The following is a 24,760-nucleotide window of genomic DNA, read 5'->3' on the forward strand; positions in this document are numbered from 1 at the left end:
AATCACAGGAATAAAAATAGACGGAAACAGGGTTAGACAAATAAATAGAAGGCTATGAAGCTTCTCAAGACAGTCTCTCTGGTGTGGTCACTTTCTAGAAATCCAAACTGCCACCCAGAGTGAAAATGTCAGCACACTAAGAGGACAGTACAGCAAGAGTCTAGGTTAGAAATAATAAACATATTCACAGGCTGAACAAGTCTTATAGGTCAAGGGAAGTATCTGAGAGAACTCAGCGTTCTTAAGAGTTCATTACACAGACAGTGACATCATCAATGGCATCAATGAACTTCTCCCCCAAAAAGGAAACAAATGAGACTTCAAAAGAAATAACAATTGTAATAACAACATTGGTTGGAGGAATATCTAACATTTTTAGAGCATGTCAGAATTGACAGTGTGCTTCCAGATACAGGATCACATTTGATTCCCTCTTTACAGATAAGGAAACTGAGGCTCTGAGAGTTTGACCTGTCATGATGCCACATGGCTAGTGATACCACATGGCAAAGTAGGAATTCAAAACCAAATCATCTGAGACAAAAGGTCCTTCCTTGCTAATGCCTATAAAAGTATAAAAGCAGTGCTACAAAAGTGTAAAATATTGCTATAAAAGCATTGCTATAAAAGTACAAAAATTAAGCTCTGTTAAGTGAATGGGGGCCCATGAGAATAGACTTTTACAGTTGGACTGAATATACCTGACTTACCCAAAGTGAAGGTATTTATCTCAGCGGTTAATAAAAAGAAAGCGTCAAGCTCACTGTGGAATAGGATCACGCTGCCCCCCTGTGTCCATTCCCTTTTCCCACCTTTGCAAACTGAAGAATAGGAAGGGTCTCTATTTCTTGGCAGCAAAGATCACTGGACTTCATTCTTTAGCAGTAAAGCCATATGCACATCTGGATATCATTACTTGTATTATTAATTTATTTGTACTATTAACTTAATGATCATGTCTTTTGAGTATGTGTGTTTGAAAGCAATGAGAAAAAATATTAAGCAATAAATACAGCTAAATGAAAAGGTAACAATTCAGCCAACAGAGAAATTGGTCCCTGAGAACCCAAATGTGGGCCATGTGACCCCACAGCGCAGTCCGCAGGAGACTTTAAGAAAAAAAAAAATTAGCTAGTATCAAGGATCAGCAGATCACGAGGGCTCACTGCCACTGCTACATGCCTGGTGGGTGCCACCAGCATCACACTAGGAAGACTGGCACAGTGTACATCGTGTGTGCAAAAGTATGCCTGTAATAACATATATGGAACAAATTAATGGATCAATCTGTACCACATCCGAAGCTAAGTAAAATCAATTGTTATTTTGCGCAATTCAAATTTAATTCCACTAAAATTACAATCTGAAATTGAGAGATTGTAAATTAAAAAAAAAAACAAGTATAACACAGCTCCCATTTTGCATCTGATTAATTTTTGAGTTATAACCAGTATTTACGCACTCAGTTAGAATATTCTGCAATCATTCTTTTCAAACAACTATTCTCGCAACCTTCTCAGAGATGGGCTTCTGGTCACATGAAAAACTTATAGCACTCCAAGACATATTAAGTTTTAACAAGGAAGTTGCAGAATATATATAGTCAACATATATATAGGTGTGTGTGTGTATATATGCTGAAAATACATATTCTGCACTTGACTTTTTAAAATGTGGTATATCTTGGACTGTCATATGTCTTTCGAGAGACCAGAAAACCAACATTTAGTGTATTCAACCAACCATAAAATATATACACACACAACTATATATACTAAATACTAAATATATTTATGTTTATATATACTGTATTTAACATACAGTCATCCCTAAGTATCCACAGGAGGTTGGTTCAGGAACCCTTGCAGATAAGAAAATATCCATGAATGCTCACGTCCCTGATACAAAATGGTGTAGTTGGGGTGAGTTGGTTGAAGGTAAAAAGAGCATAACAATAAAAAGTTAAAAATAAGAAACAAAATGGTGTAATATTTGCATATACCTATGCACATCCTCCTGTATACTTCAGATCATCTCTAGATTACTTATAATACCTAATATAATGTAAATGTTATATAATAGTTGTTATGCTGTATTGTTAAGGGACTAATGACAAGAAAAAGTCTGTACATGTTCAGTACAGACACAACCATCATAGGCCTAAATACATTTTCGAGTCATGGTTAGTGAATTCATGGATGTGGAACTTGACAATCAGAAGGTCCAACTATATATAAGGTATGTGCATGCATATGTGTATATTTTAGGGTTGGCTGAATACACCAAATGTATTTTAGAAGGTTTAAAAAGATACACATCAAATTGTTTTGTTCTGTTTTGTTGAGACAGGGTCTCACTCTGTCACCCAAGCTGGAGTGCAGTGGCAAGATCACAGCTCACTGCAGCCTCAACCTCCTTGGCTCAAGTGACCTCCCTAACCTGACCTCCCTAGCTTCCCAAGTAGCTGGAACTACAGGCACGCACCAGCACACACAGCTTATTTTTTTATTTTCAGTAGAGATGAGGTTTCACCATGTTTCCCAGGCTGTACCTGAACTCCTGCGCTCAAGCAATCCCCCCACCTTTGTCTCTCAAAGTGCTGGGATCACAGGCGCGAGCTACCGTACCTGGCCCACATCAAATTGTTAATGGTAATTATCTGTCAGGGATTGCTGAATGGGCTTTTGACATTTTATTTTACATACTTTCATGTTAGTTAAATTTTTTATACTGAGATTACTTAGGTATTGGGTAACTTTTAAAAAATCCATGTAAAATTAAATAAGACGAAAGTGGGCATGCTTCTACTTTCTCAGCATACTAAAATATAATTTGCCAGCAGTGATATATGTTTGAACATAAAATTGGGTCAAATAAGAATAAAAAACTTATGGAAAAAAACTCAGTGCCCTGATTTCAGCCTGTTCACTTTTAGGCTGAAAAACATTCAGTGAGAATTTCTGAAAAGCAGGCAGGAGGCACCTGCTCAGTTCCGTCTATCTATGAAGGTAATGACATCTCCAAAAGCACCTGTTTTTAAATTCACAGAGTGGGGTTCTTGTCTGTTTCCAGTGGCAGCCTTTGCCAAAGAACCAAGAAGCACAAGAAAGAACTACAGACTCCTGGGTTCACTGCACTTCACTTGGGCCCTTGACCTGCTCCAGTGATATCCACAGTAGGCAGGACTACGATCCCTATCAAAAGCCTCCTCAGTCCCCTCTGCTTTAGCTGAGACATTTGCTAGTCTCATCTTCCTTCTCCCATGCTCTCTTAAGAAAAAGAAAAGCACACACCACAAAACATCAAAATAACACAAAAAAACAGGGAAAATGTAACTGTTTTAAGCATAACTGATTTAAAACTTTGTTAAAAATAAGAATCTATACCAAAATACAACATTTATGTCAGACATTACTCCATAAGTAATCAAAGGACAGTGACAGTCACTTTATACAGAAGAAAAGAAAGAAAACAAATCATAATATGGGAAAATGAAAAATTTTCAGAAGTTTTAAATTTAAGGTTGTCACAGTCATATCTAAAAAGGAGACAGATCACAAAATAGGATAAAATATATTTTTATCTACTTATTTATTTAGACAGAGTCTGGCTCTGTTGCCCAGGCTGGAGTGCAGTGGTGCGATCTTAGCTCATTGCAATCTCTGCCTCCCGGGTTCAAGCAGTTCTCCTGCCTCAACCTCCCAAGTAGCTCGGATTACAGGCACCTGCCACCATGCTCAGCTAATTTTTGTATTTTTAGTAGAAACAGGGTTTCATTATGTTGGCCAGGCTGGTCTCAAACTCCTGACCTCATGATCTGCCCGCCTCAGCCTCCCAAAGTGCTGGGATTATAAGCGTGAGCCATGACATACTTTGCAAACACAACAAATCCAATTGACAGTATCTAGCATTAACTAGGATATGGAGAATGGGAATGCCATGCACTCCTGGATGCAGTAGAAGTATTGGAACCTTATTGGGGATCAGCTTAACCCAGTTTAAAAGGCATGGTTCAATCTAAGAATTCTATTATTTGTAAATATACCAAGAGATAAATATTTTTATAAAAATGTGAAAGAAAAGAAAGTCTAAATGCTCAACAATATTAATTTATGGATAACACCACCACTATGGAAAAATACATAGCTATTGAAAATGACAAGTAAACTATAGGTAATAATGTAAAGAAAGAAAAGTTAAACCCAAAATACTATGGAAATACTGTTTAGAGACCTATAAAAAACACATACATAAATTAATAAAATTATTTATAGCTATCAAAATAATGATGTAGGCCGGGGGCAGTGGCTCACGTCTGTAATCCCAGCACTTTGAGAGGCTGAGGCGGGCAGATCACCTGAGGTCAGGAGTTCAACCTGGCCAACATGGTGAAACCCCGACTCTACAAAAAATACACAAAAATTAGCTGGACGTGTTGACAGGTGCCCATAATTCAAGCTATTCAGGAGACTGAGGCAGGAGAATCACTTGAACCCAGGAGGTGGATGTTACAGTGAGCCGAGGTTGCATCACTGCACTCCAGCCTGGGCAACAGAGCTAGACTCTGTCTCAAAAATAAAAAACTAATTTTTTTTTAAAATGTAGATTTATGCTTTTAGAAATGACAACATAGGCAAGGCATGGTGGATCACGGCTTTAATGCCAGCACTTTGGGTGGCCAAGGTGGGAGGATTGCTTGCATCCAGGAGTTTGAGACCAGCCTAGGCAAAACAGTGAGATCCCAGCTCTACAAAAAATACTACTAATAATAAAAATTTAGCTGGGCATGGTGTATGTCCGTAGTTTCAGCTATTGAGAGGCTGAGGCAGGAGAATTGCTCAAGCCCAGGAGGTCATACCACTGCATTCAGTCTGAGTGACAGAGTGAGATCTTGTCTCAAAAGATACATATAAAAAATAAAATTAAATTTAAAAAAATTAAACAACAATATAACAGTGACATACAATGGGGAAAGCTAATAACAGAAAAAAAATGTATGTGATGCTATGCAAAAATTCCATATCTATGTATTCTTCTATCTACAGAGAAATATCAAGAAATATGTTCACCAAAATATAAATAAAGGTTCTCTCAGGATTACGTAATTTAGGAATGCTTTTTACAAGTAAAAATTATGAAGCTATTTTCATTTTCAGAAAGAAAAAAAAAGCAGAAATGTGTAATAACAAAGATCAGAAGAGAATTTTCTGAGTTTTCAGTGTTCTCTCTCTTTCTCTCTCACAGACACACACACAAGCGCGCACGCGCACGCACTTCTATGCCAATAACCCTAAAATCACTAGATAGCTATAATGAAAGACTATTTATGAGAATTGGTGCCACTGAGTGGCAGGTCCTAACCTCTCTCACCAGCTCAGGTCTTATGTCACTCAAGACATACTGCAAAGCAAAAGTACCACAGAACAGCTTCCTCCTAGAATCTCATGATTCTAGCACAGGGGTCACAGACTCTTTCTGTAAAGGGTCAGACAGCTAAATGTTTTAGGCTTTGTAGGTCATCTGTTCAAAACTACTCACCTCTGTCATTGCTCTGCAAAAGTGGCTATAAATACTACTTAAACGAATGAGTATGGCTATGTTCCAAAAAGACCTGTATTTAGGAATAATGAAATTTGAATTTCATATAATTTTCACATCACTAAATATTCATTTCAAAAATTCTTTCCAACCATTTAAAAATGTAAAAACCAAAAATAGTTTGGCAGTTCCTCACAAAGTTAAACAGTTATCATATACTCCATTCGCTAGGTATATACACAGAAGAACTAAAAGCAAATATACAACAATTTGTACACAAGTATTCAAAACAGCATTATTTATAAACATCCAAAAAGTAGAAATGTCTTAGTCTATTTTCTGTTGCTTGTAACAGAATACCTGAAACTGGGTAATTTATTTTTAAAAAGCTATTTATTTCTTGCAGTTATGGAGGCTGAGAAGTCCAAGGTTGAGGGGCTGTGTCTGGTGAGGGCCTTCTTGCTGTGGGGACTCTGCTGAGTAGGCAGGTGACACAGGGCATCACATAGTGAGGGTGCTGAGCATGGTAGCTCAGGTCTCTCTTCCTACTCTTATAAAGCCAACAGTCTGACTCCCATGATAACCCATCAATACATTAATCCATGAATAGATCAACCTATTCATAACAGCAGAGCCCTCATTACCCAATCCATATAGCAGAATATTATTCAGGCACAAAAAGGAATTAAAATCTGATACGTGCTACAACATGGCTGAACCATGACAACATTATGCTAAGTGAAAGAAACCAGACATAAAAGGTCACATATTGTAGGCTTCTATTTATATGAAATGTCTAGAATGAGAAAATCAACAGAGACACAATTAGTGGTGGCCAGGGCCTGGAGGAGGGAGGAATGGGAAATGATTGCTAACAAACACAGAATTTCTTTTTGGGGTAATAAAAATGTTCTGGAATTAGTGGTGATGGCAGTCCAATCTTATGAACATACTAAAACCAACTGAATTGTACATTTGAAAATGATGAATTGTATATGATTTAAATTGCAATAAAAAATGTGGAAACCATTTCTAGTTCATGGGCCATACAACAATGGCCTACAGGCTGGATTTGGCTAGGGACTATAGTTTACCAACCTTGTTCCAGCAACTAACAAAGAAAATGTCTTAGGGTTTCTCTCTCTCTCTCACACACACACACACACACACACACACACACCCCACAAATTAGAACACAGCCAAAGGTCAAAACTTGAAATCAGCTAAGCCAGGACTGAAAAATTATTTAATAATTAAATAAAGTTATTAAAAAATGGAAAGACAAGGAGTCTGTTTAAGTTATGCTCCCTGCCACCAAACACCATAAAGTTATTATTCTGAAAATAGACAAAATTTAATAGATTGGCAGAAAAAAGGCATGTGTTATATAAACTTATAGATATATAAAGTTATGTGTTATTTTAAAACACAACTCTTAAGTACAGTACCCATTTTGTTAGGCCAAATTTATTTTAAAATTATATTAAGCTAATTTAGAAATGTATTTACTGGCACATTACCTGGAGGAACTAGCTGTATTAATTCAAACCTGGTTAGGAAGCCTAAAAAGGAAAAAATGAGATTTTAATACTTCCAAAAATTGCCACGGTCTTTCAATAATTATTGAGTTTTAAACGGTTATAAAATCCATTTAATAGTAATAATAAAAATAATAATTAAAAATAACTCCAAACCAACATCAAATCAGGTATTTCTAGAATTAATCAATCAAGAGAGTGTAATGAGAGTAACAGAATTATAAAAATAGCATTTCACTAACCATAAAAAAGAACAAGGGTTCATGTCTTTTGAAGGATCTGGAGGTCGTTATCAAACTAACACGGAAACAGAAAACCAAATGCAGCATGTTCTCACTTAAAAATGGGAGTTAAATGATGAGAACTCATGGACACACAGAGGGGACCAATACACACTGGGGCCTACTTGAGGGTGGAGGGTGGGAGAAGAGAGAGGATCAGAAAAAATAACTATTGGATACTAGACTTCATACCTGGGTGACAATCTCTACAACAAATCCCCATGACACGGGTTCACCTATATAACAAACCTGCACACGTACCCCTAAACCTAAAAGTTAAAAAAAAAAAAATAGCATTTCACCTCCTGAAAAGTATTAAAAAAAAAAAGATGCAATATTTGTCTCCTAAAAGTGCATACAATAAATAAATAAGTGTATATATACATAGAGCTCTAAAATAACAATGCAATTTTCATCTTAAATATTCAAAATCCACTTGTTATCCATTAATGTACAAAAGTTTATCTTGCTTAAAATAGTGTGCAATATGACTATACAAATTAAACATAAAATATAACTTTGTAAGGCCAGGCATGGCGGCTCGCGCCTATAATCTCAGCACTTTGGGAGGCCGAGGCGGGTGGATCACCTGAGGTCAGGAGTTCGAGACCAGCCTGGCCAACATGGTGAAACCCCGTCTCTACGAAAAATACAAAAATTAGCCGGGCATGATGGCAGATGCCTGTAATCCCAGCTACTCGGGAGGCTGAGGCAGGAAAATTGTTTGAACCCGGGAGGTGGAGGCTGCAATGAGCCAAGATTGTGCCACTGCACTTCAGCCTCGGTAATGGAGTGAGACTCCATCTTAAAAAGAAAATATATATATATATATAAACTTTTTAAATTTTCTTGAGTTCAAAATATATTTAGAAATAGCGAGCCTATGTACAATGACAAGAATAAAATTAAAATAAGGACAAGATTAAAGTTCAGATCTTTAAGATAACTTAAATGATATATTAGGTTGGTGCAATTATAACAATTAAAAAATCAATGAAGATAATTCTCACAAAATAACATAACAAGTGAAAACATTTTAGTTATTTGTTTTTGTTTTGTTTGAATTAGGGTCTCGCTCTGTCACCCAGGGTGGAGTGCAGTGGTGCGATCTTGGGTCACTGCAACCTCTACCTTGCAGGTTCATGCGATTCTCTGCCTCAGCCTCCCAAGTAGCTGGGACTACCGGCACGTACCACAATGCCCAGCTACTTTTTGTATTTTTAGTAGAGATGGAGTTTCACCATGTTGGCCAGGCTGGTCTCAAACTCTTAACTTCAGGTGATTTGCCCACCTCAGCCTCCCAAAGTGTTGGGATTACAGATGTAAGCCACTGTGCCCAGACATGAAAACATTTTAAATAGACAACAAAAGTAAAATTCTAACTTTGTAGATTTATGAAAAAATTTTGAATTTATATGACAAAACTTTAAATGCCAAGAAACCTAAAAGCCAAGACAGCGTGACACTTTAGGTTTTCAAAATGAGAGGAGGGAATATATATTTGCCAACCATCACCCTGATGGTAATTTAAGCACTTAGTTTGATTCAGCCTCTAAATTCTTTCTGTTTAATTTTTAATTTCCACAGGTTATTGGGGAACAAGTGGTATTTGATTATAAGTTATTTAGTGGTGATTTGTGAGATTTTGGTGCACCCATTACCTAAGCAGTATACACTGCACCCTATTTGTAGTCTTTTATCCCTCACTCCCTTCCCAATCTTTTCCCCTGAGTCCCCAAAGTCCATTGTGTCATTCTTTTGCCTTTGCATCCTCATAGCTTAGCTCCCACTTATGAGTGAGAACATACGATGTTTGATTTTCCATTCCTGAATTACTTCACTTAGAATAATAGTCTCTAATTTCATCCAGGTCATTGCTAATGCCATTAATTCATTCCTTTTAATGGTTGACTAGTATTCCATCATACATATATATAATGGAATATATATATATGTGTATATATATATGTACTCACACACACACCACAGTTTCTATATCCACTCGTTGATTGATGGGCATTTGGATTCGTCCCACATTTTTGCAATTGCAAATTGTGCTGCTATAAACATGCGTGTGCAAGTATTTTTTTCATAAAATGACCTCTTTTCCTCTGGGTAGACAGATACCCCAGTAGTGGGATTGCTGGATCAAATGGTAGTTCTACTTCTAGTTCTTTAAGGCGTCTCTACACTGTTTTCCATAGTGGTTATACTAGTTTACATTCCCATCAGCAGTGTAGAAGTGTTACCTGTTCACCACATCTATGCCAACATCTACTATTTTTGATTTTTTGATTATGGTCAGGCTCTAAATTCTATGCAGTCAATTAATTCTCATCGTGACTCTATGAGTCCAATGCAATGGCTATCCTCATTTTTATGAATGAAGAAACTAAACCTCAAAGAGGAAACTATAGTAATGTGGGCAAGGTCAGACTGGCTAACAGTAACAGGGTTATACTGGAACCCAAGTAGTGTGTTCTCAGGGCCTGTCCTCTTATCCGCAAGATACTTCATTGAAAAATCCTATTCTTCCATAGAGCAAGTTAATTAGGATGCTTGATAAAATAACTACACCTTTTAATTGCCTTCTGGAATGGCATCACGTAATTCACACTTGCTTTAAATATCAAGGACAAAAGGAAATCATTAATGAGTGACCTAGAGAACTGTTCTTATGTTCTTTTATGCTTCATTCTGCCTCCCAGGGTTAATACTGGGAAATGAAATGAAAATATCCCAATTCTTGCAGGATCATTTGAAATGCTGGATTTTTTTTCTGAATTTAAAGAGTCTTGAGAGAATCAGTGCTCTTACAGATGTAACCCATCTCAGAGAGATGTTTCACCTTCCTGTTTTTTAAGATTCAGGTAGAAATATAAAAGCAGTAAATCAACTTGGGTATTGAATCTACTTTTTAAAAGGCCAAATGCCAAAGGCATCATTTTTTATACCCAATTGCCTTGATGGCTTCCTGAGACACATACTTGCTCAGTGACTACCCTAATCTATGCTACCTCTGTAGGTACTGACTCACTCTTTGCCTAATTTCAAACTCTTTAATCTACCTGGTATGTCAGCCTGAGACCTAGCCTGCTCCCATTCTGACTTCTACCCAGGATGACATCCTGTCTCTACAAAACAAAAACAAAAACAAAACTAGCTAGGCATGGTGCTGTGTGCCTGTAGTCCCAACTGCTTCAGAGGCTGAGGTGGGAGGATCGCTTGAGCCCAGAAAGTTGAGGCTGCAGTAAGCTATGATCGTGCCACTGCACTCCAGGCTAGGTGACAGAGCGAGACCCTGTCTCAAAATAAACAAAAAAATAAAGACAAATGATCCCATTAAAAAGTAGGCAAAGGATCTGAATAGACATTTCCCCCAAAGAAAATACACAAATGGCCAATTATCTCACGAAAAAATGTTCAACATCATTGGCCATCAGGGAAATGCAAATCAAAACAATGATGAGATACCACTTCACACCCACAAAGATGACTACCAATCAAAATGACAGATAATAACAAGTGTTGGCCAGGATGTGGGAAAATGGAACCCTCATACATTGCTGGTGGGATGCAAAATGATTCAGCTGCTTTGGTAAATAATGTGAAACTTCCTTAAAAGGTTAAACATACAGTTACCATATTGAAACGGGAAAAGCTCCCTTTTCCCCTTCTCAGGACGTGCGATGCGGGTGTGGCCTGCTTCTTCGGTGCTCCGCTGCTCAAACCTCTAGAGGAGCAGACAGAGGGGGACAGGCTGTGGGGTTCCAATCCCATGGCAGTATCTAGGGGTGAATGTTTACAGCTCCTGAAGCCCCAGTGGGTGTGTGTTACAGGGTGCTCTTTTAGTTTACCATCTATAGGCAGCTTGTGTTAGTCAGCTCAGTTAGACCCTCTACCCTGTTGCAAGGACATAGGGGCTTTCTGTATCCCCGGGTTTCTTGCCTCGGTGTACTGGAAGAATCGGATCACACATGGGCTTGGAGAATGAGTGTGAGGTTTTATTGAGTGGAAGTAGCTTTCAGCAGATGGGGGAGCCAGAAGGGAGATGGTTTTCCCCTGGAGTTGGGCCGTTTGGCGGCCCCGGCTCTCCTCCAACCGCCCCAGCCAAACTCCGTGTCGTTCTGCTAGTGCCAATGTGCTCCTCTCGATGTCCAGTCGCTTCTGTCTCTGCCTTGCTAGGGTCTCGGGTTTTTATAGGCACAGGATGGGGGCGTGGTGGGCCAGGATGGTCTTGGGAAATGCAATATTTGGGCGGGAAAGCAGGAGTGCCTGTCCTCACCTAGGTCCATGGGGATGGAGCCCTAGCCAGGGATCACACCCTTCCTCTACCCAGCACTTCCTCCTTCCATATTATTTAAAGGTACCACTCTCTCTCTTCCCAGCACTCCTGTATCAATGTGACCCAGCAATTTCACTCCTAGGTATACCCAAGAGGCATTAAAACATACGTTCACACAAAAACTTACACACAAATATTCACAGCATCATTATTCATCATAGCCTAAAAGTGGAAACAACACAAATGTCCATCAATTGATGACTAGAAAAACAAAATGTGATATATTCATCCAATAGAATACTATTTGGCCAAACAAAAACTTAAGTTCTGGCACATGCTACAATATGGATGAACCTTGAAAACATTACACTAGAAGTCAATCACAAAGAAGCACATGTTGCATAACCTCATTCATATGAAATATCCGGAATAAGCAAATCTATAGAGATGGAAAGATTAGTAGTTACTGATAGCTAGGAGGGTTGCTGGGGAATAGGGAGTGATTGCTAATGGGCATAGAGCTGCTTTTTGTAGTGATAAAAATATTCTAACTTAATGAAATACACAAAAACAATTTTTAGAAATAAACAACCAAACAGAATCATACCATCCCCATCAAAACCCATCTATATCTAGCTGCTTTTTTTTTTTTTTTTTTTTTTTAGATGGAGTCTTGCTCTGCCACCCAGGCTGAAGTGCAATGGCACGATCTCGGCTCACAGCAAACTCCACCTCCTGGGTTCAAGTGACTCTCCTATCTCAGCCTCCTCGGTAGCTGGGACTACAGGCATGTGCCACCACATCCGGCTAATTTTGTTGTATTTTTGGTAGAGATGGGGTTTCACCATGCCGGCCAGGCTGGTCTCAAACTCCTGACCTCAAATGATCCACCCACCTCGGCCTCCCAAAGTGCTAGGATTACAGACGTGAGCCACCGTGCCCGGCCAAGCCCATTTATATTTAGAAAGGGTATGTAGCAGAATCAAAAATGTGATTCAAATTTTACATAGGCTGTCTTGAAATAAATATTTACCAAACATGAACATATCACAGTCTAGAAAAGAGCAGACTTTTAAATCTGTGAATTACACACAATAGTCTTTTGGTTTTTTGTTTTGTTTTTCAGAGTACCTACTTTCCAAAAGGTCTACTACAGCTCCAGGATCTACTGCACTTTCAAATACCTGCAGAGAAAAATGGAGAAAATAAATTTTCAAAGTTGTATTAATAAGTGCATATAGAAACTGTAAATGCCAGGTGCAGTAGCTCACACCTGTAATCCTAGCACTTTGGGAGGCCAAGGTGGGTGTATTGCTTCAGCTCAGGAGTTTGAGACCAGCAACATGGTGAAATCCTCTCTCTACAAAAAATACAAAAGATAGCTTGGCTTGGTGGCTTTTGCCTGTATTCCCAGCTACTTGCAGGGCTGAGGCTGGAGGATCATTTGAGCCCAGGAGATAGAGGTTGCAGTGAGCTAAGATGGCATCACCACATTCCAGCATGGGAGAAACAGTGAGACCCTGAGAAAGAAAAGAAAAGAAAAGAGAAGAAAAGAGAAGAGAAGAAAAAGAAAGAGAGAGAGAGAGAGAGAGAGAGAGAGAGAAAGAAAGAAAGAAAGAAAGAAAGAAAGAAAGAAAGAAAGAGAGAGAAAGAGAGAGAGAGAGAGAAAGAGAGAGAGAGAGAAGGAAGGAAGGAAGGAAGGAAAGAAAGAGAGAGGAAGGGTAAATTAAATTCTTCCAAGTAATTAACATATGTGAAATCCAGTCACATAACATTTTAGAACTCAGCAGATGTACCTTTAATAAGTGTCTGATTAAAAGTTCAACAAGTGATTATAGAATAAATGAAGGTTAACACAACAATAAGTGCAAAAAAATCTCAATTAGATAAATCTACCACATGCTAAAAATGTCATCAACTTGACCTAGCTCTACTGTTTGTTGCTGAAAGCCCATCTTGAATCAACCTCAAAGAGTCTTGTTTGACTACCTAGCAAAACATTCTGTATACAACAGATACTCATTAAATGTTAACTGAATGAATGGTTTCTCTTCCCAAGCAATTGGTTGTGCTGAAAAGGAACATAAAAAGAAATTTTACCTATGCGTAACACAAAACAAAAGCTAAGTACTAGCAGCTACACTCACATAGAATAAGAAAAGAAAGAAAGGAGAGTCTCAAAAGTTTTAAGTGTATCTTGAAGCACAAGAAAAACATTGTAATATCTGTCTAGCCATTGCCAAATCTTTACATTTTGTTCTTGAAATAAAAGGGCCTGGGATAGGATTGAAATAAAGGTACACCATGCCTTTCCCCCTAAGTTCTAGGCCCTAAGAAAAACAAAACGTTTTCAGCAGAGCTTGATTTCAGGCTTCAAAGTTATGATTTAAATGGTATTTAAACTTAAACAAAAATGAAAGTGTCTCATATAATCAATTTTTGTCCTACTGACTGGATTTATCAAGCAAATGTGGGTAAGTGAGTTTTTTTGCCTAAATTATTTTAATAATCCTTTCGTTTTACCCATTCTTATGGGCTGAATTGTGTCCCCCCAAAAATTCATGGGATGAAGTCTTAAACCCAGTATCTCAGAATATGACCTTAGTTTGCACATAAGGTCACTGCAAATAAAATTACTTAAGTTAGAATAAGGTCATACTGGGATAAGGTAGGCCTCTGATAAGACTGGTGTCCTGAGGAGGGGTGGAAATTTGAGCACAGAAACTGTTTTAAAAAAAAAAGAAAAGAAAAGAAAAAAAACTTTAGGCAAAATTAAATTTATTTGAGCAAGGAACAATTCATAAACTGGGCAGCACTCAGAACTAAAAGAGGTTCAGAGACCTCCACTGCTGCATTATGGACAGCAAGCTTTTACAGGCTGACATGAAAATAAGACAAAGAAAATACATTTAATTGGTTGGAGTAGAAAGACCCTAGTTAGAGATCATTGGCAGTTTCTGATAGGTAAAGTCTCTAGTTAAAGGTTAGCTGGCAATTTCTTATTGGTAAAATCTCCAGTTAGAAGTTCATTGGTGGCATCTGTTTGGTAAAAGTCTATAGTTTTACTGTTTACATTGGGCTTCAGTTTGCTTACGCAGGAATTTAAAGCACTGGAGCCGCCCCAGCCTAATGACTTCCCTCACCCCAGTCTTTTTTAACAGTACACACACAGAGTGAATGCCATGTAAATATTGGAATTACACTGCCACAAGCCAAGGAACTATACCAGAAACTGGGAGAGAGGCCTGGAATAGGTCTTTCCCTAGTGCCTTTAAAAGGAATATGTCCCTGCTGACACTCTGATTTCAAGAATTGTAGCCTCCAGAACAGCAAGACCATGTTTCTGTTGTTTAAGCCACTCCATTTGTGGTACTTCTGTATAGCAGCTCTAAGAAACTAACATCCATATCTAAGGATTTTCTCAAGTATGATCTTGGGGAGTAAATGATCAACATGAACTGCTTGAACAATGGCTCATATATTCTTATGAGTAATTTGTTTACCCAAATGCCTCAGAAAATTCCACTTTGAATTAAACAGATCCAAAGAAGAGAAAATTTTCACCGCCTGCTGAAAGTAGTTGCAGCTAGAGAAGGGAACAGATACAAGGAAGCTAAAACCAACAGGAAGAAAGGAATATGAACCCAAACAACTCATGCAAGAGGACAATTAATTGAGTGAATTTTATAAAATGAAAAAATGGTTCCATGATTTGTTTGACTAGTAATCTCAAATGTACAGCTTTTCAACAGAGCAGAAGTGGCATCTGAAATGTGACTCAGGCTCACTCTTCTCTTTGACAAATCAAGGAGGTTGGAGTTATCTAGTCGTGTGCTTCTATGATTTTCTATCTTTGGGCTTCTTATAAAAATATTTTTAAAGGCTTTTACAGGCCAGACGCAGTGGCTCATGCGGTAATCCCAGCACTTTGGGAGGCTAAGGTGGGCAGATCACTTGAGGCCAGGAGTTTGAGACCAGCCTGACCAACATGGTGAAACCCTGTCTCTATTAAAAATACAAAAATTAGCCTGGTGTGGTGGCAGACGCCTGAACCTGGGAGGCAGACGGTGCAGTGCCCCAAGGTCTTGCCACTGCACTCCAGCCTGGATGGCAGGGCAACACTCTGTCTCCAAAAAAAAAAAAAGAGGCTTCTACAGAGCAAATTCAAAATTGATATAACTAATAAGAAAATTATTGGGGGGGGAGGGGAAGACTGCATTTTTACCACCAACTTTTTACCACTTTTTTTTTTTTTTTTTTTTTTTTTTTTGAGACAGAGTCTGTCTCTGTCTCCCAGGCTGGAGTGCAGTAGCATGATCTCGGCTCACTGCAAGCTCTGCCTCCCGGGTTCATGCCATTCTCCTGCCTCAGCCTCCCAAGTAGCTGGGACTACAGATGCCCACCACCATGCCCGGCTAATTTTTTGTATTTTTAGTAGAGACGGGGCTTCACCGTATTAGCCAGGATGGTCTCCATCTCCCGACCTCGTGATTCGCCTGCCTCGGCCTCCCAAAGTGCTGGGATTACAGGCGTGAGCCACCGTGCCAGGCTCTTTTTTACCACTTCCAACATCTAAATGGGAGAACTGAGTTCCTTTAGATTCTGATTATATGTACCAAGGTTATAGCCATTTATTTCTCTCTTCTTTTATCCAGCCAGTTTGGTACATTCTTCATTTAAATTAATAGGTTGTGATTTATAAAAATATTACATACAATCTTAGCCCTTCAGAAAATTGATCTTCATCTCCTCTCTCAACCTCAGGTTGAAACAGATAGGTCACTTTCTGGGCCTCAATTTCCAGACCTTCAAAAATGACATGCTCTACTCTGTAGCCTTCCTTCTCCCCAGATCTCCCTTAGTGATATTGTTTGGGGCAACATCATTAGACTTATTAAGGTTAAAACTGATTCCATCTCTAAATTCCAAAACAAAAATGTTAAGAGATTGTCAGTGATGACATAGTAATAACATCAATATTCTATGAAATAATTTAGTGGGAAGAGGGCTGGTAATGTTGTGATTATTTATATCACCATGTTATTCACCAGAATGGAATCTAGCTTTTATCACTGTAGCTAAGTAAACCAGGTGTGAGCTGAGGAAACATTAAATCTGAACAGCCTTTTTATTTTGTTACAGGATTTTAATTACAGGATTTAACTAATTTCATTTTTTTCATTATTTTTCTTGGTCTAATACAGTTTTTTCTAAGGTCCACAGTTTATTAATAATCCCTTTCATAAATATAATGCAACTACCTCTAACACCTCCAAAAACAATCAGAAACGCTCTCCTTGCTCTAGTTAAAAAATACCATGGGAGTTCCAAGAATAGGAAACATCAACCGGGGTATTTAGCACTAGATTGACAGAACTTGGCTCAGACCTGCATTACAAAAGCAAGTCTTCCAACTGTGGTTTTGCTTCAAGGCCGACTGCGGTTTTGTACTGTGCTGAAGTGCTTTTGGATAATTTTTTTGAAGGAAATTTACAAAATAATGCTGTAAGACCTGTGTTCTTTATAAGAACTCTTAGGTTACCTTCAGACAACAAAAGCCAATGAGAAAGTCAAGATCACCTTTTCAAATCTCATGCTCTGCTGAATCATAATGGGGAACGCAGAGGGAAAGCTGTTTGTCTCCAGGTACTGATTCAGGAGGTAGACCCCGAGGTACACATCTTGCTTGCCAGGCAGGAACACCCCTGGGCAAGAAATCTTAAAAAGAAAGAAAACAACAAACAAGAGAGAGAAAACAGACTTTCCTTTGTTTTGTTACACGGGGCTCTATTTCTTTTAAGCTCCTACAAACACTGACATTTTCCCCATCACCTCATTCCCTCACCTGTACCTCCCAGCGCCAACGTCCTCCCCTCTGCTCTCCTCACATTGGAAATTCCAATTCCCTCACACGTCTCCACCAGGTGTCACAATCGCGCTCTCGCCGGCTCCTCTCCCCGCCCCTCCAGGATGGTAGTGCGGAAGCGGAAGAGGCTGCAGGGCCGGGAGGCCTCTGTTTAGTCCGGCCTGGTACCGGGGTCCGGGCCGCCATCCGCGATGCCAAGTCCCCGGAGGAGCGTCGAGGGACGGCCGCTGGGTGTCTCCGCTTCGAGCAGCAGCAGCAGCAGCCCCGGCAGCCCAGCCCATGGCGGCGGTGGCGGCGGCAGCAGGTTTGAGTTCCAGTCCCTGCTCAGCAGCCGCGCTACCGGGGTGGACCCCACCTGCGCCCGGCTCCGTGCTTCGGAGAGCCCAGTGCACCGCCGCGGCTCCTTCCCCCTGGCCGCGGCGGGCCCCTCCCAGGCGCCCCCGCCTCCGCTGCCCGAGGAGGACCGCATGGACTTGAATCCGTCCTTCCTGGGCATAGCCCTGCGCTCCCTGCTGGCCATCGACCTGTGGCTGTCCAAGAAGCTGGGGGTGTGCGCGGGAGAGAACTCGTCGTGGGGCAGCGTGCGACCCCTTATGAAGCTGCTGGAGATCTCGGGACATGGCATCCCCTGGCTGCTGGGCACCCTCTACTGCCTGTGCAGGAGCGACAGCTGGGCCGGGCGCGAGGTGCTGATGAACCTGCTCTTCGCCCTGCTGTTGGACCTGCTGCTGGTGGCCTTGATCAAAGGGCTGGTCCGCAGGCGCCGCCCGGCCCACAACCAGATGGACATGTTTGTCACTCTCTCGGTGGACAAGTACTCCTTCCCGTCGGGCCATGCCACAAGGGCTGCCCTGATGTCGAGGTTCATCCTGAACCACCTGGTACTGGCCATTCCACTGAGGGTGCTGGTGGTTCTGTGGGCCTTCGTCTTGGGCCTCTCCAGGGTCATGCTGGGGCGGCACAATGTCACCGACGTGGTTTTTGGCTTTTTTCTGGGCTACATGCAGTACAGCATCGTGGACTATTGCTGGCTCTCACCCCATAATGCTCCGGTCCTCTTTTTACTGTGGAGTCAACGATGACACCATCTCATTGATGATGGCACCAGGAGGTCTGAAGGTTTCCACATTCGATGATGCCAACCTAAACCAGCAGCCATCCCGCTTGTCCCTCTTAGGCATTTCAGGCTTCCTTTGGGATTTCAGGTGTCCCACCATCTTGATGTGCTGCTAGGCTGGAGCACACGCTGGCCATTACTGAACACAGCCATATTAGGGAAAGCAAAAAACCCTCTATTGCATATTTATTCAACAATTGTTTATGTCTCCAGGACAACTGCAAAGAAACCAAGCTGAGGTGGTTATACTGTTGCTGTTAAAAGTTGGTATCAATAAGATTTGTGTTTTGTGGTAATCCCTAAATCAACATACCACTTGTAAACTGAACTTTGAGAAAGAAACATGATGTTCATTCTGTAAATATACATGCAGACAGGCCATGTACTAATCCTAGTCCTTTTCCTGAGGTAGATTTTAAACAGTATTTTTAAAGTTCAAGACATAGGTTTTTCTAGTTTATTCCCTGAAGATCTGTTGCCATAGTTGGGACGATTTCTTCTTAATCCTGATTTTCTTGGTAAGCTTTTTTACTTTATTTTCTCTTTATTATCTCTATCCATATTTGTGGATCGGGTAGTGGGAAAAGAGATTATAATACTTGTCTTTCTCTCCTCTCCCTCCACCCCTCAAAAGATCTTTATGTGTTTCCCAATACTCCCTGTCTTTTAGCATTCAGAGAAAAAGCCAAGAACTTGCTTAAAGAGGAAACACTTAAAAGGTAGGCATATCTAAGATGCTCATAGAAAAGGAAGAATGGGACATAGCCCCATGCTTATTTCTGTTTACAACCTAACATGGCATGAGAGAGGGCAGAGGAACTAAGTTGCTGGGGAGAGTCAGAGGAACTGAAAGTTTGGGAATAGGCTGACCATATATTATGCCAGTGACCAGTATAACAGGAGGGGCCCTGCTGCCAGTCATCTCCACTGAATAAAGAATAATGCTCCTCTATCAGGGTAATAAAATGGGGAAAGAACATCTTCTCAATGCAAGAACGTAAGCTTTCTCGTATATACCTGTATGCTACAGTTTTTCACATGGAATTCCGTTTTCTGAGGTACAGCACATTTTAGGTAACAGTATTTAACTTGAAATTCATCAGGGGAGTCTGCTGCTGTACCAGGCACAAGGTATAATTCCAAAATTTCTGTTTACATTGATCTTTACATTTAAAGCTGTTCATCCATGGTGCCTCCCCAAATCATAAGACCAAAGACCACCAAATGCAGGGTAGACTCTGCTCATTATTCTTTGACCCAGAAAGACTGGAGAAGGCATATGCTTTAAATACTGCTCTACCTGAAAAGAAATCCTTTAAATTACCTATGGAAGTGATGTCCTTAGATAATCTTAATGACTGTTTTGGCATTTATAAATAGAAATTATTATGGACTTTGATCTACCATACTGAGATTCGGATAGGAACCTGGAGAATGGCTGTGATAAGTAGGTTTTGATTGAGTGAAAGCATGAGCTTGTTCAGAGTGAGGGGCACACTGAAAAAGAAACAGCCATGCCTCAAAATCAAATCATTTGCATTCCCACAACATCCTGAACACCGACTACCTCTTCACTTGCTAAAGCAGCTAAACTGTGAAGCTCTAAGTGGGTTGGGTTTGTTGTTTAACCTTAGTGAGATCCTTTGTTTTAACTGCAGCAATATTCAGGCCAGATATTTGGAAGCAAATGATATTTCCTCTTGCGGTGTCCACAAATCTGAATATGAGGGGCATGAAATTAGGCTTACCATCTAGTTCATAATTACAATTTTGGAATTCCCTGTTTTAGTTGCTGGGGCCTGAGTTTTCTGACTTTTAAAGCATAGATCAATTTCACCTGATGTTTTTGAAGCATCCTAAGTACTGTAGAGTAGAAAACTGATTTCTTTGTTAATTGTACACTGAGGAATGCCTTTTAAAAATCAAAATAAAATTAACCAATAATGGTGAATGAAGTGAGATGAAAACTTGCTTAATTTTTGCCTTGATGAGGAGGGAGACTGATTTATCACTTAGCTTCTCAAGAGTTCCTTCATCTTCCTGCACAATTTTTAGAGCTTAAAACTGGTATAGTACGACTTAATATGGTCTAGCCCTATTTGCTGACAGCAAAGTGGGACAAATCCAGGAAATTTTGATCACCTTTCACACCCACATGTATGATGAAACCACAGCATTTGCCAGTTGTATGGAGGCCAACCAGATTCCATGACAATTTCCTGTTAGCATTATGCTTGTAATCATAGCCAGTAGAAAAGCCCCTAGAGGAAAGGTGGCATGACATTCTGTTACTAACTACATGGAAGGATTGGAAAATGGAATCTGAAATAAAAGGGAATGGTAGACGCCCAAGTAGAAACCATGGAGTCACTCTGCAACAGCACCTCACTTAGGAAAGATTTGGTAATTACAAAATATTTGTTGATCGATTGATTTCCCTTTTGGAATTAGCAAGCCAGAGCCATCACTAAGGGGAGAATAGCATAGGAAAATATCTGATTGCTTCATAGAGTTGGCAAATAATCAGGAAGTGATGGAGCTTTTTAAAATTATTCCCTGGTTAAAGAAGTTTAAAATCCGTTCACAAATTTTTATCCAGGAGAAGAAAATAAAATTCTACCTGGACTTAATGCAGGGTTGTTTGAAAATAATTAAAAAAAAAAATCATGATAAAGATAAGAAACATGTTAACTTTAGAACAGGGGAAAAAAAAAAAGGTGGGAACAGGTGGAGCTGAATTAAATGTTAAGAAGTCAGGGAAAACCAATATGGAGAATCTTAAGGACAAAGGTACGATCTGTCCCAGAAGATAATGATGTGTTTGTGGTAAGTGGAGGATGTGGGGGAGGGTTGTTGAAAACCACCTGAGACTATTTAAGAGTCCGACTTGAGGTTAAGGAGGGGGAGTTCATCAATCTCTTACCGCCCGGATCTGCAGCTCCACCACCACCTCCAGAGGCATCGTTCCCTGCGTGGGCGAAAGGACTGGAATGAAAAGATCCTTTTGTGCCGAGCCTTGGACCAATTTTTCTTAGTTTAGCTCAATCCCTAGAGCAAATGTTCCCAGAAGCTTCCCCAGTCCCCATCCCCCTATTCCCCCACCGTCCCCCCCAGCCCAGGTCCCTCCCACCGGGACGGGTCTCTCACACTCGAAGCTGGAGTGCAGGCTTCCAGAAGGCGGAAGCGTGGCGTTGCCAGGGACACTCAAACGCGCAGTCTTCCATCGTGGAACGCGCGCGAGGCCCCAGCGCAGATGCGCGTACTCGCGGTTCGCCGCTTGGAGGCGCGGTCGCTGTCCCCCACGCAGCGCCCCCAACCGGAGAGACTGGCTCTGTCTGGCGTGGTAGGCGGATAGAGAAACGCCGATAATCCCAGATTTCTTTCCATCAGTTCCTGTTATCCCCAATTACCATGTTAAAATGTTTACCGTTTCCATTTTGAAAGTAGAATGAGATCATAGGTCTGTTATAATTTAAATAGTACACATGTTTAGTAGCTGCACGACCCCCAAGCCTAGGAATTTCTGTAACAATTCTCATTTAATATAGTTGTCTGTTCCTAAAAATACTCTTTTGCTTATTAGATGTTATGTTTGCTTCGGAAAACATGGCCACCGTCAATAGCAAACGTGTGCTAATTAGAAACACAAGGTTAATTCTTAAACAGATTTAAAAGTTAGGTACCCCCTGTTAGCAACAATAGAGGTATGTCAGTCTCTCCATAACAGTGTCCAGCCTTTTCTGGGGTTTAGTTTAAGGCAAGCGTTGAGTAGCCCAATGGGTAGTTACTGTATTTGCCATAATCACAGTTACACTGTAAAAACCGTCAGAGGTGGTGGGCAGAGCAAGAGTTCTGAATGGGTAGGGGACATTCACTATATATAATAGACAAAAATGAAGGAAAGGAGCAGGTAGTGGCTCCTTCTAGCAATCCAAAAAATCTAGGAAGGCCAATGCTGTCTCTGAAAAAAAATTAAAAACCCTAAATTGTGTTCAGTCATTTATTACCAGTATTTTGCATTAGAGAGTTATACAATTGGATATAGTGCAGAAGGATGGTCAAGACAAGATTAGGTATTAATTTTGGTAACTGAAGTTTATTTCCCTGGAAGGGAAAAACTTGGTGTGATAAAGAAGGGCATATTGTGTCCTTATCCAGTTCCTAGTGCTGTGTCTCTCTGCATACCAAGAGATACAGGTGGGCATCTAGCTACCTATAGTGTCCAGATCATTGATTTGTCACTCACAACTTGCTGACACCCCGAGTGATGTGGGACGGGACCTGTGATGATCCTAACAGGTAGGTCACCAACACCAATGCTAAGAAATCAAGGAGAGTGACAAACAGAACAAATTAATAAATAGCCAGAGTTGTATTGGGAGAGAAGAATCAGTCTTTATTAAGGATCTGCAAAGTGCTAGGGCCATTGCATATGCTAATTCATCTCATCCCTATAATAACTCTATCAGGGAGATATTATCCCTATTTTACGATGCAGAATCTGAAGCTAGATAGCCTTTTACTAAAAGCCACAGACCTAATAAGGGAGCAGCCACATTTGAATCCAGGTGTGCCCTACCACATCACTGGGTCTGCAACATAGACATCCTGTTGATCTCCAGAGACACAATGTTCCATCATATGCTCTTCTTAGTCTTAACTCTTGATCTAACTGGTCTCTCCTTGCTTGGCTGCTAGGGCACAGCTCTCTTCTGGTTTCCCTCCAACTTTCTGGCCATTCTTTATTTGTCTGTTTATCCTCCTCTGTCTGGCTAAGCAATGTTTCTAGGTCCTTTCCTTTCCTCACTCTGTACCCTTTACTTAGAGTGTCATCCATTGCAGGTACTGATTAACACATGTACACAGATTTACATACCCCACCAAGACCTCTCTTCTGCTGCCCCTGACAAGGTGGAATCTCAATATCATATCTTATATCATACATATATGTGTCTCCTCTTTGTAGCAACTGCCATAATAGCAGTTCTACATTTGTTCCTGTGACTGTTGATTACTATTTGTCTCCATAATCTATAAACTCTGCATGGCTAAGTGTTTATACCCTAAATAGGATAGAAGATAATAAATATTTTTGAATATTAAATGCAGAGATGGTCAAGCCAATCTGTGGGGGTTAATGTACATGGGTAAAGAGAGGTCCCATCACATGGGGTAAAAGAAATCTGCAGAATTAGAAAGGACCAGGCACAGCTACTTCTGCTGATCTTCTATGGTGATATTAAATGAGTTGATAGGGATACTTCACACTCTCCTAATTGTCCCCACCATGGTTACCTGAGGCTCTCAGCTGCTGTGGAGATGTGGATACCCAATGCCTCTCACTCATCTTGCAAAGTAATTTATCACTGAGGCTGTCCACCTCTGCAGGGGGCCAACAAAGCCTTTTAAGGATTGGACTGTCACCACTACAAGAGAAAGGCTTTGTTAACTGGGTAGGTACCTCTTGGTGGCAGCAAACAGATTTCAATGAACAACCTCTGTTTCCAGAGAGTGTCTGCAGTGCAGCTTGGCCAGTAGTGACATCAGCATTGCAGAAGTGATACAGCAGCACATCCTGTTCACATCCTGGCCCCAGACAAGAAAATGAAACATGCCCCAAATGGGGATTTTCCAAAGAGTAAATTAACAAAGAACAAGAATATGGCAGATAATTATGGCTCAGATTTTTTTAACTAAAAAAATTAATTATAAGACACAAAAATCATAAATATTTCAAATAATAAGTATATTCATATGAAAGGAAAAAACTATTAAAGAGACAGCACTAATGGGAAGGGTATGGGAAAACACATTGATGGGAGTGTAAATACATACAATGTATTCGTTTTCTATGGCTACTTAACAAATTTAAGGGCTTAAAGCAATACGAATTTATTATTTAATTTTGTGAGAAGTCCAACACAGATCTCACTGGGTTAAAATAAAGGTGCCAGCAGGGCTACATTCCTTGCCTTTTCTGTTTCCTTGCTTTTCCAGAGGTTGCTCATATTCCCTTGGCTTAATGTTCTCTTCTTTCATGTTCAAAACTGGCTACATAGAGCCAAGTCCTTCTCATGCTGCCATCTCTCTGGTTCTCCCTTTCTTTCTTTTTTGTGTTTTTTTTTTTTTTTTTTT

General features: G+C 40.2%; 2 protein-coding genes across 2 annotated transcripts in view; one reads left to right on the forward strand and one right to left on the reverse strand.

The window, feature by feature from the left end:
- Positions 1-22,025, reverse strand: part of SPATA6L (spermatogenesis associated 6-like) — a 52,965-nt gene extending 30,940 nt beyond the window's left edge. Inside the window, exons 1-3 of the mRNA XM_011988361.1 lie at positions 21,773-22,025; positions 21,549-21,593; positions 17,223-17,360 (exon numbers count right to left, since the gene is read on the reverse strand). Coding sequence (XP_011843751.1) covers positions 17,223-17,360; positions 21,549-21,587 — 177 coding nt within the window. The 5' untranslated portion in view covers positions 21,588-21,593; positions 21,773-22,025. The remainder of the gene's footprint in view (positions 1-17,222; positions 17,361-21,548; positions 21,594-21,772) is intronic.
- PPAPDC2 (phosphatidic acid phosphatase type 2 domain containing 2) lies at positions 17,617-20,576 on the forward strand. Its single transcript, XM_011988360.1, has one exon. The coding sequence runs from the start codon at positions 17,700-17,702 to the stop codon at positions 18,588-18,590; it is 891 nt and encodes a 296-aa protein (XP_011843750.1). The 5' UTR covers positions 17,617-17,699; the 3' UTR covers positions 18,591-20,576.
- Positions 22,026-24,760: the final 2,735 nt, after the last annotated feature.

Source organism: Mandrillus leucophaeus, unplaced genomic scaffold (genome assembly GCF_000951045.1).
Source record: "Mandrillus leucophaeus isolate KB7577 unplaced genomic scaffold, Mleu.le_1.0 Scaffold329, whole genome shotgun sequence".
Taxonomy (NCBI): domain Eukaryota; kingdom Metazoa; phylum Chordata; class Mammalia; order Primates; family Cercopithecidae; genus Mandrillus; species Mandrillus leucophaeus.

Excerpts from the sequence above, each read along its gene's own strand:
- PPAPDC2 (XM_011988360.1), top strand. The coding sequence starts at position 17,700 with ATGCCAAGTCCCCGGAGGAGCGTCGAGGGACGGCCGCTGGGTGTCTCC.